Source organism: Ictidomys tridecemlineatus, chromosome 3 (genome assembly GCF_052094955.1).
Source record: "Ictidomys tridecemlineatus isolate mIctTri1 chromosome 3, mIctTri1.hap1, whole genome shotgun sequence".
Lineage (NCBI taxonomy): Eukaryota > Metazoa > Chordata > Mammalia > Rodentia > Sciuridae > Ictidomys > Ictidomys tridecemlineatus.
This window is the reverse complement of record NC_135479.1, coordinates 140533100-140548233: the sequence shown is the minus strand read 5'-3', so window position 1 is coordinate 140548233 and position 15134 is coordinate 140533100. Positions and strand designations below refer to the sequence as shown.

The following is a 15134-nucleotide window of genomic DNA, read 5'->3' as shown; positions in this document are numbered from 1 at the left end:
GGAATGACTTTACATACCCATCTATTGGGTTTATTTCTCCCTACACCCACACCCCAAGGTTATTAAAAGTAAAAAAGAAAGAAAGTACTTACAAGGACTGGGAAGAAATGAAGGGTTTGTTGTTTGAGGCTGTGCGCCTTCTGATGTCAGCATCTAAACAGAGATAAGGAGAATAGAAAATGGAATAGAAAGAGGTAAAGAATATGAAAACCTTGACAAAGTATTGCCAGCTAAGCAAGATAGCATCTAGGTGCTATAGTCTATGCAAGAGAAGGAGCAGGTGAAGCTCTAAACACAATATAATTTGGCTCTATTCAAGTCACAATCAGGCTGAATTAGTGACATTATGCATAGCACTGAGAAGGTCAAAGTAGTTACAAATCCAGGTGGAAACACAAACTCAGATTTGGCGTAAAACAGTGAATGAGAAAAGTAGGCATCCTAAGGCATACAGGGACACAACCCCTACCAAGCAGAAACACAAAATAATGACTCAAATATCTCTCTCTCTAAATATCAAGCATTCTTAACTGGTAAGCTCCCAGAAGCAAGAACTCTGCCTGAATTTATTTATTTATTTTTAATGTAAGAATTAGCACCTAACACAGAACTTGGATCATAAAAATGATCTGTGCAACTAAAAGTTTGCTTCTAACATCTCACAACTCTTGCCCTTACTCCTGAATGAAGAATGAAGTTTTCTAAATTCTATAAAAGTTTTGTGGAACCCAGTATGGTGGCACATGCCTGTGATGCCAGTGGCTGCAGGAGGACTGCAAGTTCAAAGCCAGCCTCAACAAATCAGTGAGGCCCTAAGCAACTTAGGGAGATCCTGTATCAAAAATAAAATGTGGCTCAATGGGCTCAATTTCTGGTACCAAAGAGAAAGAAAAAAGTTTTGTGGAAGGATTTCATTCCTGAAGGATAGCATAGGAAGGCAAAGAACTTCTCTGGAAATGCCTGATAACCAACAACTTTTCAGGGATTGTCAACACGATCTTTACTACAGAAATCTCACACACAACTGTAAGAAACCATGACAGACTTTCCAAAACATATTTCTGATACAGGACTTTGAAAAGATTATTACTATACTATTAGCATATAATCTAATAATGAATGCCTAAATTTCCAGAGACCTCATTTGCTCAAATACTTTTGATGTGGGGGAATGTAAAAAACAGAAGTCATGATCAAGAAAGGCAGAGAGACCTTATCCAAGTCATGAAAGGCTGTTTTGATAAATCCTGTCTCACTTCCTTTGATGCCCAGTGAAAAGATCTTTTTTCCCTAATGAAGCTTACACAATAATCAATCTAATAATAATCAATAATAATCTAATAATAATAAATCAGCCTAAATTCCTCAATAGTTTCTAAGCTTATGTCACTCTGCACTTGGCTCAATCGTTCCTTACATGTTCTACCATATATAGATTTTTTTATGTACAACTAGATTATAAAGTCTCCTTGTGAGGAAATGAGATTGTGTTTAATTCTTCTTTTGGATCTAAAATACTTAACACACAGTTGTGTATACAAACATACTTAAATAATATTGTTGACAAGCTGGTTCACAGAATTACATTTTTTAAAAAATATATTTTTTAGTTGTAGATGGACACAATGCCTTTATTTTATTTATTTTATTTTTTATGTAGTGCTGAGGATTGAACCCAGTGCCTCATAAGTACAAGGCAAGTGCTCTATTACTGAGCTATAACCCAAACCCCAGAATTAAATTTTTTTTGTGGGGGTTGGTATTAGGGATTGAACTCAAAGGTACTTAATCACTGAGCATGTCACATCCCTATCCCTTTTTTGTATTTTATTTAGAGACAAGGTCTCACTGAGTTGCTTAGTTCCTTGCTTTTGCTGAGGCTGGCTTTGAACTCGAGATCCTCCTGCCTCAGCCTCCGGAGCCATTGGAATTACAGGCATGAGCCACTGTGCCCAGTCAGAATTAAAATTTGTTGACTAGTTTTCATATGTTCTCAAAGTAAAGATAAATAAGATATCAATCAAATTTTTGCTGGTAACTAACAAAGTCTATTTTAATTAACAACAAAGACCTTCATTTATATCATATATTTTCTGTCTGATCTTGGGCCACTAAAATTCACATCCCAATGCACTGCTATTTGTCTAGTTTCACTATGATTAGTGCTAGTAGAAAAAAGGGAAAAAAAAAAGGATAGGCAACAGTAGAACAGAGAGATTTTCACACATCATTTGCTTTACATTTATATGGGTAACACTTATACTGCCTGGAATTGAACATAAGTCTTGCCTTGTCTTAGTAATGTTCACAGTGCTTTGTACATAATAGGTTTTCAGAAAATATTTCCTAAAAGAATATTAATTGGCTAAAAGCAATTAACAAATTTTGAATATTTCATTTTGTTTGGGAGTAACAGAGAAGGAAAAAAGAAAATCTTTGACAGATATCCTTGAATAAGAAGCTGACAAATTTTGTTACTTTAGGACCAGCCTATTAAAGAAAATAACACACACTAGAGAGAAGTGGTTGAGAATTCATAGTTGCTAAGGAAACTACTGTCTCCATAAAAACTATAATCATGTGCACAAAATGAAGTTAATGTCAATGACAAGCCACATATATGACAGTGGTCCCATAAAATTACATTGTTTAGTGATATAGTAGCTATCTTAGTTGGTACAAGTGTACTCCACGATGTTTGCCTAATGACAAGTTTCTTAGAATATATCTCTTATTTATGCGAAGAATGACTGTATTTAGCAGTTTTTCATTGTTCTTTTTTTTTCTTTAAGGAAAAAAATCATTCTTTTCTCTTTATAGCATATAATCAGTCAAGTGCAATGGTGTACAACTATAATCCCAGCCACTTGGGAGGCTAAGGCAGAAGGATCACAAGTTCAAAGCCACCCTCAGCAACTTAATGAGACCCTGTCTCAAAATTTAAAAAGTGAAAAGGGCTGGGGATATGACTCAGTGGTTAAGTGCCCATGGGTCCAATCCCTGGTGGGGGAGGTCGGGCAGAAAGAACATAATCAAGTCATACTTCATCGTGTTTCTTTTTTTTTTTTTTTTAATTACAAGGTCCAAAGAGGTCAGAGGTATGTGGCATAGAATTCCTGGCTAATCAGGAACATTTCCAAGAGTATGGAAGACCACAATGCTTTAGAGGTAAGGATCTTTTACCCCAGGGTGGAGGAAGATAGGCAGCACCTAATATCAAAGGGGACATGACACCTGCTCTGGTCAAGAACCATGCTTGTGTGGTATCCTGCCGACTCTCTGGTCAGGTCAAACAGATGACTAATTTAATGTGGACAGAAAACTAGTGGAAGATGAGGACAGAAGTAGACCAGGGTCAGGACTGAGGATGTAGTTCAGTGTTAGAGTGCTTGCCTAACATGTAAGAAATCCTAGGTTCAATCCTCAGCACTACATAAAAAAGAAGTAGACCACGGTCTCAGAAAACTAAAGAGTAAAGAGAAAGAAAACCATTCAACTAGATGGATTAAATGTACCCCAAATGAGAGCACTTGAGAAAGAAGTCTGAGAAAACTCATCTTCCAAGTGAATTGAACATAATTATGAAACGTTTTATTGATCTTGCGTACAAAAACAAATATATTTTTTTCCAAGGGAACCAATTTCAAGTGCTTTTGATGCTTTAGAGAGAATAAGATTATTACTATGGACTGAAAAGCAATTATAATATTAAAAACAAACAACACTATGTGTTATAAATAGAAGAATATGCTGTGTGTCCAGACAACTAGTATTGGTACAATCCAGGAAGAACTAGTTAAAACCTTGGTACCTTAATAAAATCTGCAAATTTTTAAATGAAATAAGTAAGGCTAGTGAAGAATCAGTTTCATAATTTACTGGCCAGTTTGATGTTGGTCTCCATTCTGATTTCCTTACAATAGATGATACTCAACATATCTGAAAATCCAACATCAGTAAATTTTCGGTAACTGCTAAGTCAAAAAAGAAATGATTTTTTAAAAATAGAGAACCATTGGGGCTGGGGATGTGGCTCAAGTGGTAGTGTGTTCGCCTAGCATGTGTGAGACACTGGATTTGATTCTCAGCACCACATAAAAATTAAAAAAATAAAGATATTAAAAAATATAAAAATAAATAAAATAGAGAACCACTATTTTTTAAAAAATGTATTTGTTTTTAGTTGTCGATGGACCTTTATTTAATTAATTTATTTATATGTGGTTCTGAGAATTGAACCCAGTGCCTCACATATACTAGGCAAGTGCTCTACCACTGAATTACAATCACAGCCCAGGAACCACTATTATTGTCTTAAAAAGAAACAAATTATTAAAAAGGGTAGGAGGAGAAGCAACTGATTACCTTGAATTGGGTATAATTTTAAAACTTGTTGGAAAATACAGTTCTGAGTATTCATCTTTATATATTATGCCAGCTACCAATTTACTGATATTTTAGCCACAAATCTGTCTTTTTGCTCACAATGCATTAGAACTGGATCCATAACCATTTCTCCTCTTTCAGCTGGTACAATGTTCTTTTCAGTGGAAGGCACTAAGGGACGCTAAGAAGTATGCCTTGTGCACCTTTGTAGCAGAGTGCCACTAGGTGGTATCTCTCATAAGCAATTTCTCTCAACAACTCCTGGTAGAACTTAACTAAAAGTGAGTGCCAGATGCCTAGTACCTTCCCATGAACTGCTTTCCCAGTATTATTTGAGTTCAGAGATAAAGCACTTTCCTCTACCCATCAGTACACACTCCAGAAAATTGTTTCCCAGAGAAGGATTGTAGCATGGCCTCTTTGTACACAGTGTTACTTGGTACTATATCAAAGCAGCTCTTCAGCTTCTCTACCATTCAGTGAGCCAGAAGGTCAGGATCTCAGGCCTGGGGATGTGGCCCTCTTTCACATTTGTTCCTTCCCTAGGTGCTCTACTCCAGCCTTAGAAAAAGTGATTGCCAACTACATCTGTCCTTTCTGTCATCTCTGGAATTTTCTTTACTCCTTATGAATCAATCTCCATTCCTTAGGGCTTGAGGAACTTTATGGCAGAAGAGTGTAGCAGAGAGAAATGGCTCACATGATGATCAGAAAGTGGTGGGGCAGGCAGAGAAAGTGACTCTATTCTCAGATACAAAATACATACCTCAAAGGCACACCTGCAATTACCCATCTCCTCCAGCCATACCCTACCTGCCTCAATTAACACTCAGTTAATTCCATCAGGGAATGAATTCACTGATTGGGTAAAGGTTCTCACAACCCAATCATTTCTCCTCTAAGCCTCCTTACATTGTCTCTCACAAGAGCTTTGGGGGATACTTCACATCCAAACCATAACATTGGGACAATAAAAATGTTATAAAACTAGGTGATGGTAATGGTTGCAAAACTCGGTGAATTTACTAAAAAAAATCAATGAGCTGTACACTTGAAGTAGGTGAGTTTTGATATGTAAATTATACCTAAATAAAATTGTTTTTAAAAAGATAGAGATGGTGATGAATACTAAGCTTTTTATAAATAAACTGTGATCTCAAAGTCTATCTCCAACTTCATTGTTAGAAATAAGAAACTTTCAAATTTATTTACTTTAAACATTTCTGTCCCACACGGTCTATTTAATGTATCACAATCTAAGAAAAATATTTAGACTTGGTAGATTATTACAATATTTAGAGGATTTATCATAGGTGATATTCATAAAATGATGCTTTAGTACTTTAAACTTTTTTTCAAGAGTGTTATGGATCCTGATGACCTTCCTAATGATGGTATCCCAAGAGACACTTCCACAGTATAAATTATTATTAAGCTGATCATATGGAAATGTGTCTGTAAACCTCTGGACATGATTTGAAAGACTGTTAATAAGAAGTAGAAGTAAAATACTTTTTAGGAAGAGTCTTAAACCAATAACAAACCTGATAAAAGACCAGAAACACATGATAAAGAACAGAAAGCAATAAAGAAATCTAGAGTAGAGAAAAATGAATAGTAAATTATACTTATATAATTGGGAAACTATGTACAGAAAGAACATGTAACTTAAGTCAAGTTTTTTTAAACTGGGTATCAAACCCAGAACCTCACACAAGCTCTCTTCGACTACATCCCTAGTCCTTTAGTTGTCATTTTTAAGAATGACTTCTGACTTTCCTTTCATTCCCCTTCCATAACGTGTCTGAGGCAAGGTACCTCACCCCACACTCCCTGTCCCTCAGACTCCAAGAATGGGGATCACAAGAAAAAGTAGATTTTTAGTTGAAAATTTTTTCTTATTCTTGGTGTAAAACTTGTCATATATATAAAATTTTGAAAGCTCCCAAAACTGGGAAAGGAAGGATATTAGGAAGACTAAATAAAGGAATGCTTTATGATTAAAGCAGATTGAATATGCTCTGATGAAATAGCCAACAGTCAATAAATGCATCAGCAAAAGATTGTGGTTGTAAACACATCAGAAACCAGTTAAAAAGTGACAGGATAATCTCAAGCAATCGAAGACTAATGTTAAAATACATTACAACAATGCAGGATTAGAGAAAAATGAACCTAATTAGTTTTATTTCTTTAAATCTTGATATAATCTTATATAATAATTAATCATATAAATTAATCTTATATAATTATTCAAATTCTAGTGGATGACAATATGAACAGTCATAAACATTATATTAACATTATTAAAAGGTATGTATCTGGTCCTGGGGATTGAATGTAGGGCCTTGCTAGGCAATGCTCTACCACTCTACATCCTACTTCTTTTAGTGTTTTAGTTATTGTCATTTGTGTTTTAAAACCATTTTAAGCAGAATACTGTTACTTTCTTCCAATTAACTACACCTACAGAAAACCTACTTATTTGAATCACAAAGCAATTACTAAAGATGGCTATTTACAGCAGCTATTCCTAATTATATATGAAGTACCCAGACGAGGTAGCTTTCCGAAAGTTGGCTCTCCAAATCTCAAACTCTAAGTGGACCAAGTTTCATGGCATTCTGTATTACTTTTGCTGTTTAAATGTGTGGCAGTAGCTTACCTATATATTTGAACAAAAATTCTTTAACCATTTCTTTCTAAGATATCCATTACCTCCATAGTCCATGACTATTTAATCTAAAATGATCACTGCAGGGAAGAATCAACAAGGACAAACTCAACGAAGACTTTGAGTTTGAGTTTGTTTATAGAGTCATATGAGGAAAAATATCTGAATATCTGAATTGTTCCTGCCTTCTTATTTTCACTTAAGTCCAGTTTTTTCTAAGAAGATCTTCAGATCATGTAGTCCTCATTACTTTAACAGGTTTCACATGGCCAAGTATGTACAAAAGCTGGCGCAAACACTTACACACATGCATGTATAAGCACATCCACATTTCCAACACAAGCTACCTGAGAACATGGAGGCCATTGACACTGAGAGTCCATTCTTTGACATGTGATTCAGGTTAGATCCTTCGCTATCATCTGTGTAATAATGATTATAAAAGGGGCCCTTTAGTTTTCTGACAGGAAGTAACCTGATGAGATTGACAATTCTATACCACATGTTCCAGGGATCAAAAGATGAAACAGCTTTTAGGAACTTACATCAAATAGGCAGATGCTCATTATAGCTTGGATAGTTACTGCTACTTCCCAAACTCATCTAGCCTCAAGGACCTTATAAGTCAATGTTTTTGTTTTTTAATTTTTTTGTTGTAGATGGACACAATACTTTTATTTTATTCATTTATTTTTATGAGATGTTGAGGATCTAACGCAGTGCCTCACGTGTGCTAGGCAAGTGCTCTACCACTGAGCCAGAACCCCAACTCGACAATGTTCTTAATCAGGGGTGATGTTGGCAATATCTGGAGACATTTCTGACTCTCAAGTGGGAAGAGGAGTACTACTGGCATCTGGTGGGCAGAGGCCAGAAATGATACTAAATATTTTACTATATAAGACAGTTCCTCACAACAAAGAATTGCACTGCATAGAAGATGAGAAACCCTGTCTTAAGGTCTTTTCCTTTAGAATTTTTATTCTGAACTAACTAGGGAATAAGTTGATTAAACATCTCCTGGGAGCCCACAACTGCAGCAATAGTTTTCCAACAGTAATGTACTGTATGTCTTCCCCTAGGCAACTTCCTTGTCAACTCAATTAGCTTCCCCATCCTCCTGCTTTGCTTCAGGAAACATATTTAGCCTCCAGCTGGACTATTCCACATCTGATAAAGCAGCAAACTCAGAATTTGCTTTAATATTACCCTCATGAAATTCTGCTGCTGCTCTTGAAAGGGTGGAATCCTCTCACTTTCTTTTAATTTTGGAGATCAAGTCAATCACAACATTATGGCACAACAAAAAAATAAATATATGGCAGGTGTGGTGGTACAAGCCTATATTCACAGTCACTTGGGAGGTTGAAGAAAGAGGACTGCAAGTTCAAGGTCAGCTTGGGCAACTTAGTGAGACCCTGTTTATCCCTAGTTCCTAGTATAGAGGTCCTCAAACCCTTGGATTTTTCTAAGTCACAGAAATGTCTTTAATCATTAATAAAGAATCCCTTTCAGTCATGCCCGAGTGTGTATTAATGAACTGACTCTTAGTAGGCACCCAGATAGTTTCAGGATGGGGCTGGCCACCAGAAGAACCAACTATATGATTAGTGAGTTGGAACTTTGACTTCCCCTTTACCTCCATGGAGGACAGAGGGGCAGAAGATTAAGTTCAATTACCAATGGCCAATGACTTAATTAATCTTTTCCATATAATGAAACTTGGAACAACAAGGTTTGGGGAAGGTGCCTGGCAGGTAAACATATCCATGTGCTAGGAGGGTCGTGTACCCTGACTCCATAGAGACGGAGGTTCCTACACTAGGGACTCTTCAGGATCTTGCTTTATGACTTCTTCATGGGGCTATTTATTTGTATTCTTTATAATAAACTGAAATCATAGACATAATCCTTTTTTTTCTTTTGGTACTAGGGATTAAAACCAGGGCCACTTGACCACTGAACCACATTCACAGCCTTTTTTTAAAATTTTAAAACAAGGTCTCACTAAGTTTCTAATAGTCTTGCTAAATTGCTGAGGTTGACCTTGAACTTGCAATCCTCCTCCCTCAGCCTCCCTATTTGCTGAGATTACAGGTGTGTGCCACCACATCTGGCAATATAGTGCTTTCCTAAGTTCTGTGAGTCATTCTGGTGACTGTCCTGGAGAGGGGACATAGGAACCCCTGAATTCATAGTCAGCAGGGAAGAATGTGGGTGACCTCACTTGCATCTGGTATCTTAAGTGGGAGCAATCTTGTGAAATTGAGCCCTTAACTCATGGATCTGTGTTAACTCTAGGTAGTCAATGTCAGAACTAAACTGGAGGAAAACCAGTTGGTGCCAGATGCAGAAACATTGCTGGAAAACCACAAACAAAAAATGGAGTTTTAAATGACTACCTATTAGAAATACCTGTAGAAATCAACTACATTAAGAAAAACACAGAAGGCTAGAGACCTGAAAAATGTGTGTTAAGTCTGATTTTCTGAGTAGAAAAAAAAAAAAAACCTGACTACTTCATCTGGAGGTCTGTACAGATGAATGGGTTCTCTAACATGCAATAAAAAAATCTATTTACCCCATGTTACAATGTCATAATGGAGTATTATAGACACAATACAGCTCTACCTGGAACTTACTCTTGGTTTCACCCATGGGGAAGAACTTATATACTGGAACTATTTTTGTTTGTCTCACTGATGAGAACTTGAATAAACCTATGATATGCAGGAATTGAACATTAATATGATTTAATACAACTGACCTACTGGTTGGGAGCCCCTCTCCTTCTATATGCTGATACTTCTAATAAGAATCTATGATTCTGTTATAACAAGTTAGCACTTAGGAGGTCAGAAATTAAAACTCCACTTTGTGAACTTGATTTATTTTCCTTTTTGCTTCCTCCTCAATGATTCTTCTTGTCCTTTTGGTTTAGGGATATAATAAAGCGTCTTTTGAATAATTCAAAACAATTTTAGTTGTGTTATGGGGCATAAGAGGATAGGATTCTAATTTCATGAGGTATATGAACTAGAAGGAAGAATCACAATGCAAAAAAAAAAAAGTATCAGGGTGACTTCAACTGTCAGCCCACTCCAACTGGAACACTTCTTTTCATGGTTCTTTTCTTTTCGCTTAAGGGTATTTAAAGGGTATTTCCAGGGCTGGGGATGTGGCTCAAGCGGTAGCGCGCTCGCCTGACATGTGTGCAGGTTCAATCCTCAGCACCACATACAAACAAAGATGTAGTGCCTGCCAAAAACTAATAAATAAATAAATAAAAAATAAAGGGTATTTCCAGGTGCATTGGCACATGCTGTAATCCCAGTGACTTGTGAGGCTGAGGCAGAAGATCCCAGATTCCAGGCCAGCCTCAGCAACTTAGCAAGTCCCTAAGCAACTTCATGAGACTCTTTCTCAAAATAAAAAATAAAAAGGGCTGGGGATATAGTTCAATATCAAGCACCCTTGGGTTCAATCTCCAGTATACCCCCCAATTTTTTTCTAAAAATAGGTTTGGTTTATTTTGGTGGAGTGAACCCATAAAGGGGTTTTGTTTCTAACATAAGAAGTTGTTCCTTTCAGTATCCCTAATGGGTTACAACATTCCCTAATGGACCATAATGAAGAACTTCTACTTAGGGAGTTTCACAGCATATGATTCCAAATTGAAAGAAACAAATAACAAAAGCTCCCAGTAACAAAGTATCACTTCTTACCTTGGACTTCAAATTCATCAACTTCATCACCAGAACCAGAATCAGAGAACTGTGCTGAATCACGGGAACTAAATTGGGAACTACTGGAGGTGACCCGAAAGCCTATAAAAAAAAAAATAATAAATAGAACAGAAATAGATCTCCTACTCCTCCCAATGTCACAGTAAAAGGTAACTGGTAGGACTTAAAAGTATATCAAACCTTTGTTGGAAGTGAAGCTGTTGAAATGGAAACTAGCTCTTGTTGATTTATACCCTTAGAAGATTTCATGTAAATAGGAGGTATTAGTATTTGGGAAGTCAATCTGGAATCAGTGATCTTAGTTTTCCTTACATCAGAAATCTATTTTGGAAGGAAGCCATTTCTGATGTAGGAAATGGATGAATTCTGGAATAAGTATTCTTAGTCTGGTAACAAAAATAGAACAAAGGGGATGTGAGGGCAATCTGGCTTCGACATCTATCACCCTCATTGATCACCAGGGTTGATTCAGATGATCTGGCTGGCTAAGAAAGTGTCCCTTTCCTCACTGCTCCATGTGTGTCCCTCCCAAAGCTTCTTGCTCAGTCAAAGAGAACACAATCGTCCCTGATAGAGGAGGAGCATCTTTCGTCAAGGGCATACAAGTAGCTGAGCTCCTCTGCTAGAACCTCCAAACAAGCTCTCAAAAACAGAACAAAGTCTGGGGTATAGCTCAGCAGCAGAGAGCTTGCCTAGCATGCATGAGGTGGCATTGGGTTCGATCCTCGGCAGTACATAAAAATAAATAAAATAAAGGCATTCTGTCCATCTACAACTACAAATTTTTTTTTTTAATATAACAAAGTAATATCTTTCTGACAGTGACAAAACCTTGGTTTGGGTGTAATTCCCAAAGGAAGACCAGAAACGAAAGCCCTCAAGGCACTGAACTTGTCTTGAAGCCATGAAGAAGCAGGAACAAAAATGTGTTTATAGGCCTCACTCACTTCCTTGCTCAGTCTCCTGGTATACAGGGAGCAGATTCTTGGTGCGGATTTGCTGGCGCCGAAGGCGGATCTTCTGTTTCAGTTCCTGGATTTCTTTATCACTGTCTTCTTCTTCTACTTCCTCTTCTTCTAGGCATTGGCTCATCATGTTGCACTTCATTAGCTCAATGGCAGCAATCAAGGACTCTGAAATGCTGAAGTGTGCATTCTCCTATGGGAAGGCAAGCACCAAAGAAGTTGTATGTTAAGGAACTAAAAGTTGGCTCCGATCTACATATTGTGGGGTCGGGCTCCAAATTCCTTAATAGGACACCCATAGCACAAGAGTTAATAACAAGAATCAACAAATGGGACTTACTTAAACTAAAAAGTTTTTTCTCAGCAAGAGAAACAATAAGAGAGGTAAATAGGGAGCCTACATCCTGGGAACAAATTTTTACTCCTCACACTTCAAATAGAGCCCTAATATCCAGAGTATACAAAGAATTCAAAAAATTAGACAATAAGATAACAAATAACCCAATCAACAAATGGGCCAAGGATCTGAACAGACACTTCTCAGAGGAGGATATACAATCAATCAACAAGTACATGAAAAAATGCTCACCATCTCTAGCAGTCAGAGAAATGCAAATCAAAACCTCCCTAAGATACCATCTCACTCCAGTAAGATTGGCAGCCACTATGAAGTCAAACAACAGCAAGTGCTGGCGAGGATGTGGAGAAAAGGGTACTCTTGTACATTGCTGGTGGGACTGCAAATTGGTGCGGCCAATTTGGAAGGCAGTTTGGAGATTCCTGGGAAAGCTGGGAATGGAACCACCACTTGACCTTGCTATTGCCCTTCTCGGACTATTCCCTGAAGACCTTAAAAGAGCATGCTACAGGGATGCTGCCATATCGATGTTCATAGCAGCACAATTCACAATAGCTAGACTGTGGAACCAACCCAGATGCCCTTCAATAGATGAATGGATAAAAAAAAATGTGGCATCTATACACAATGGAGTACTATGCAGCAATAAAAAATGACAAAATCATAGAATTTGCAGGGAAATGGATGGCACTAGAGCAGATTATGCTTAGTGAAGCTAGTCAATCCCTAAAAAGCAAATACCAAATGTCTTCTTTGATATAATGAGAGCAACTATGAACAGAGCAAGGAGAAAGAGCAGGAAGAAAAGACTAACATTTAACAGAGTCATGAGATGGGAGGGAAAGGGAGAGAAAAGGGAAATTGCATGGAAATGAAGGGAGACCCTCATTGCTATACAAAATTACATATAAGAGGTTGTGAGGGGAATGGGAAAATAAACAAGGAGAGTAATGAATTACAGTAGATGGGGTAGAGAGAGAAGAAGGGAGGGGAGGGGAGGGGAGGGGGGATAGTAGGGGATAGGAAAGGTAGCAGAATACAACAATTACTAATTGGGCATTATGTAAAAATGTGGATGTATAACCAACGTGATTCTGCAATCTGCATTTGGGGTAAAATTGGGAGTTCATAACCCACTTCAATCTAATGTATGAAATATGATATGTCAAGAGCTTTGTAATGTTGTGAACAACCAATAAAAAAAAAAGATAAAATAAAAAATAAAAACTACTCCAAAAAAAAAAAAAGGAACTAAAAGTAAGCTGGGAACATGGCACACACCTGTAATCCCAGTGGTTTGGGAGGCTGAGGCAGGAGGATCTAAGTTCAAAGCCAGCTTCAGCAACTTAGAGAGGTTCTAAGCAACTTGGCGAGATCCTGTCTCTAAATAAAAATATAAAAAGGGCTGGGGATGTGGCTTAGTGGTTAAGTGCCCCTGGGTTCTATCCTTGGTACCAAAAAATAAAAGAAACTAAAAGTATTCAATGCCTCACTTATTATGATGTTGGAAAGCAGACCTTCCAAGGCATGCACTCCTCTTATCAAAAACACCCAGGGGAAATGCATACTTCTATTATAAGGAAAGTAGATGACAAGAAAATCTGCTCTAAATTCTCTTTGCTATCTTGACCATGCATGCCTGTTCCATTTTATATATAAAAATGAAAAGAAAATCTCAGCTGGTCAGTCCAAGACCCCATGCAGCATTAAGTACCCCATGTGGTCCAATTTCAATTTCAACAAGAAACTATCATGAACCAGGAAAAATTCAGCAAAATTTAGACACAAGAATGTATTGGTGGGAAAGAACTGCTCAGAGAGAAGAAGGTGGTTCACAGAACCACTACAGTGGATAATAAAACACAAAACACTTCAATTTTCCTTAAAGAACATAGGGCTAAACAATATCTCTGATACTGAAGGGGTGAATGTATTTATAAATCAAGGATCAGTTATCTACCTTGACAAACTTTCAGTGCAAGCATCTCTGGTAACAAACATTTTCACCATTATAGGTCATGGTAAGACAAAGCAGCTGACAGAAATATTATATGTTAAACCAGTACAGTACAGACAGTCTGACTAGTTTAAGGAAACTGGCTGAAGCTCTGCCCAGCTGTGGATGGAAAAGCACTTGCCACTGGAGAAGATGGTGATGGTGATAAAGTTCCAGATCATTGGAGAATTTTGATGAGGCTTTTAAGAATGAGGCAAGTTGAATTGAGTCAACTTCTGAAGAAGAAAAAACTTGAAGATGTTACAGGAAGTTGCTATTTATCTTATGCTTTTTAAAATTGTTTTGTTTATGGACTTGATAAAATCTAGCACTCTACTATTTCTTTTTCTTTTTCTTTTCTTTAGGTAACAGGGATTGAAGCCAGAGGTGCTTAACCACTGAGCCACATCCCCAGCCCTTTTCATTTTTTATTCTGAGACAGGATCTCACTAAGTTGCTTAGGGCCTTGCTGAGCTGCTGAGTCTGGCTTTGAACTTGTGATCTTCCTGCCTCAGTCTCCCAAACTTCTGGGATTATAGGCATGCACCACCACACCCAGCTTCTCTAATATTTTTAAGCCCAACCTGCTAGGACACTGCAGTTCTTTTTAGTTTTTGCTTATATGTAATTCATTTTTTTGCAGTTAAATAAGCTGAAGAAGCCTAGGAATAAAGTGTGAAAAGTTCTTTGCCTAGCGAAGGAAAAAAGAGAAGATGCCCAGAAATTTCAATCAGGCTCTTTTCCAAGTTCATGTACTCATACATGAAGTATTAAGGTCAATGTTTTCAAGATATGAGTGTTTTGTTATCTAAAAAATGCTGCATAGTTGTTATTTATTATGTATCTGAGCCTAAGCATGAAATACAGAAGTCCTAGAAATAGAATTTATCTAAGGTTCCAGGAAAGAGGAAACAATAATCATGTGCCTAAAATTGAATGTTTCTCTGCCCAGCATAGCTTCTAGGATAAAACTGCTAATATTTTGGACTCGATGAGAAACACACACTTC

General features: G+C 37.3%; 1 protein-coding gene, 1 long non-coding RNA gene and 1 pseudogene across 13 annotated transcripts in view; 2 read left to right on the top strand and 1 right to left on the bottom strand.

Annotated features, from left to right (window-relative positions):
• LOC144376389 (uncharacterized) overlaps positions 1–13001 on the top strand; it is a 31491-nt gene extending 18490 nt beyond the window's left edge. The window contains exons 3-4 of the long non-coding RNA XR_013436830.1: positions 3082–3168; positions 11629–13001. This is a non-coding gene — a long non-coding RNA (uncharacterized LOC144376389). The remainder of the gene's footprint in view (positions 1–3081; positions 3169–11628) is intronic.
• Rubcn (rubicon autophagy regulator) overlaps positions 1–15134 on the bottom strand; it is a 68397-nt gene that overhangs the window by 10218 nt on the left and 43045 nt on the right. For 7 of the 12 annotated variants that reach the window (XM_021720167.3, XM_078043946.1, XM_078043940.1 and 4 more), the window contains 4 exons: positions 11754–11964; positions 10786–10887; positions 7408–7482; positions 93–153 (listed from right to left, as the gene is read on the bottom strand). In XM_021720167.3, the coding sequence (XP_021575842.2) occupies positions 93–153; positions 7408–7482; positions 10786–10887; positions 11754–11964 (449 nt within the window). The remainder of the gene's footprint in view (positions 1–92; positions 154–7407; positions 7483–10785; positions 10888–11753; positions 11965–15134) is intronic. The other 5 variants (XM_078043942.1, XM_078043944.1, XM_021720172.3 and 2 more) reach the window with 1 other exon arrangement.
• On the top strand, positions 13631–14464 carry LOC101974996 (transcription factor BTF3-like; annotated as a pseudogene).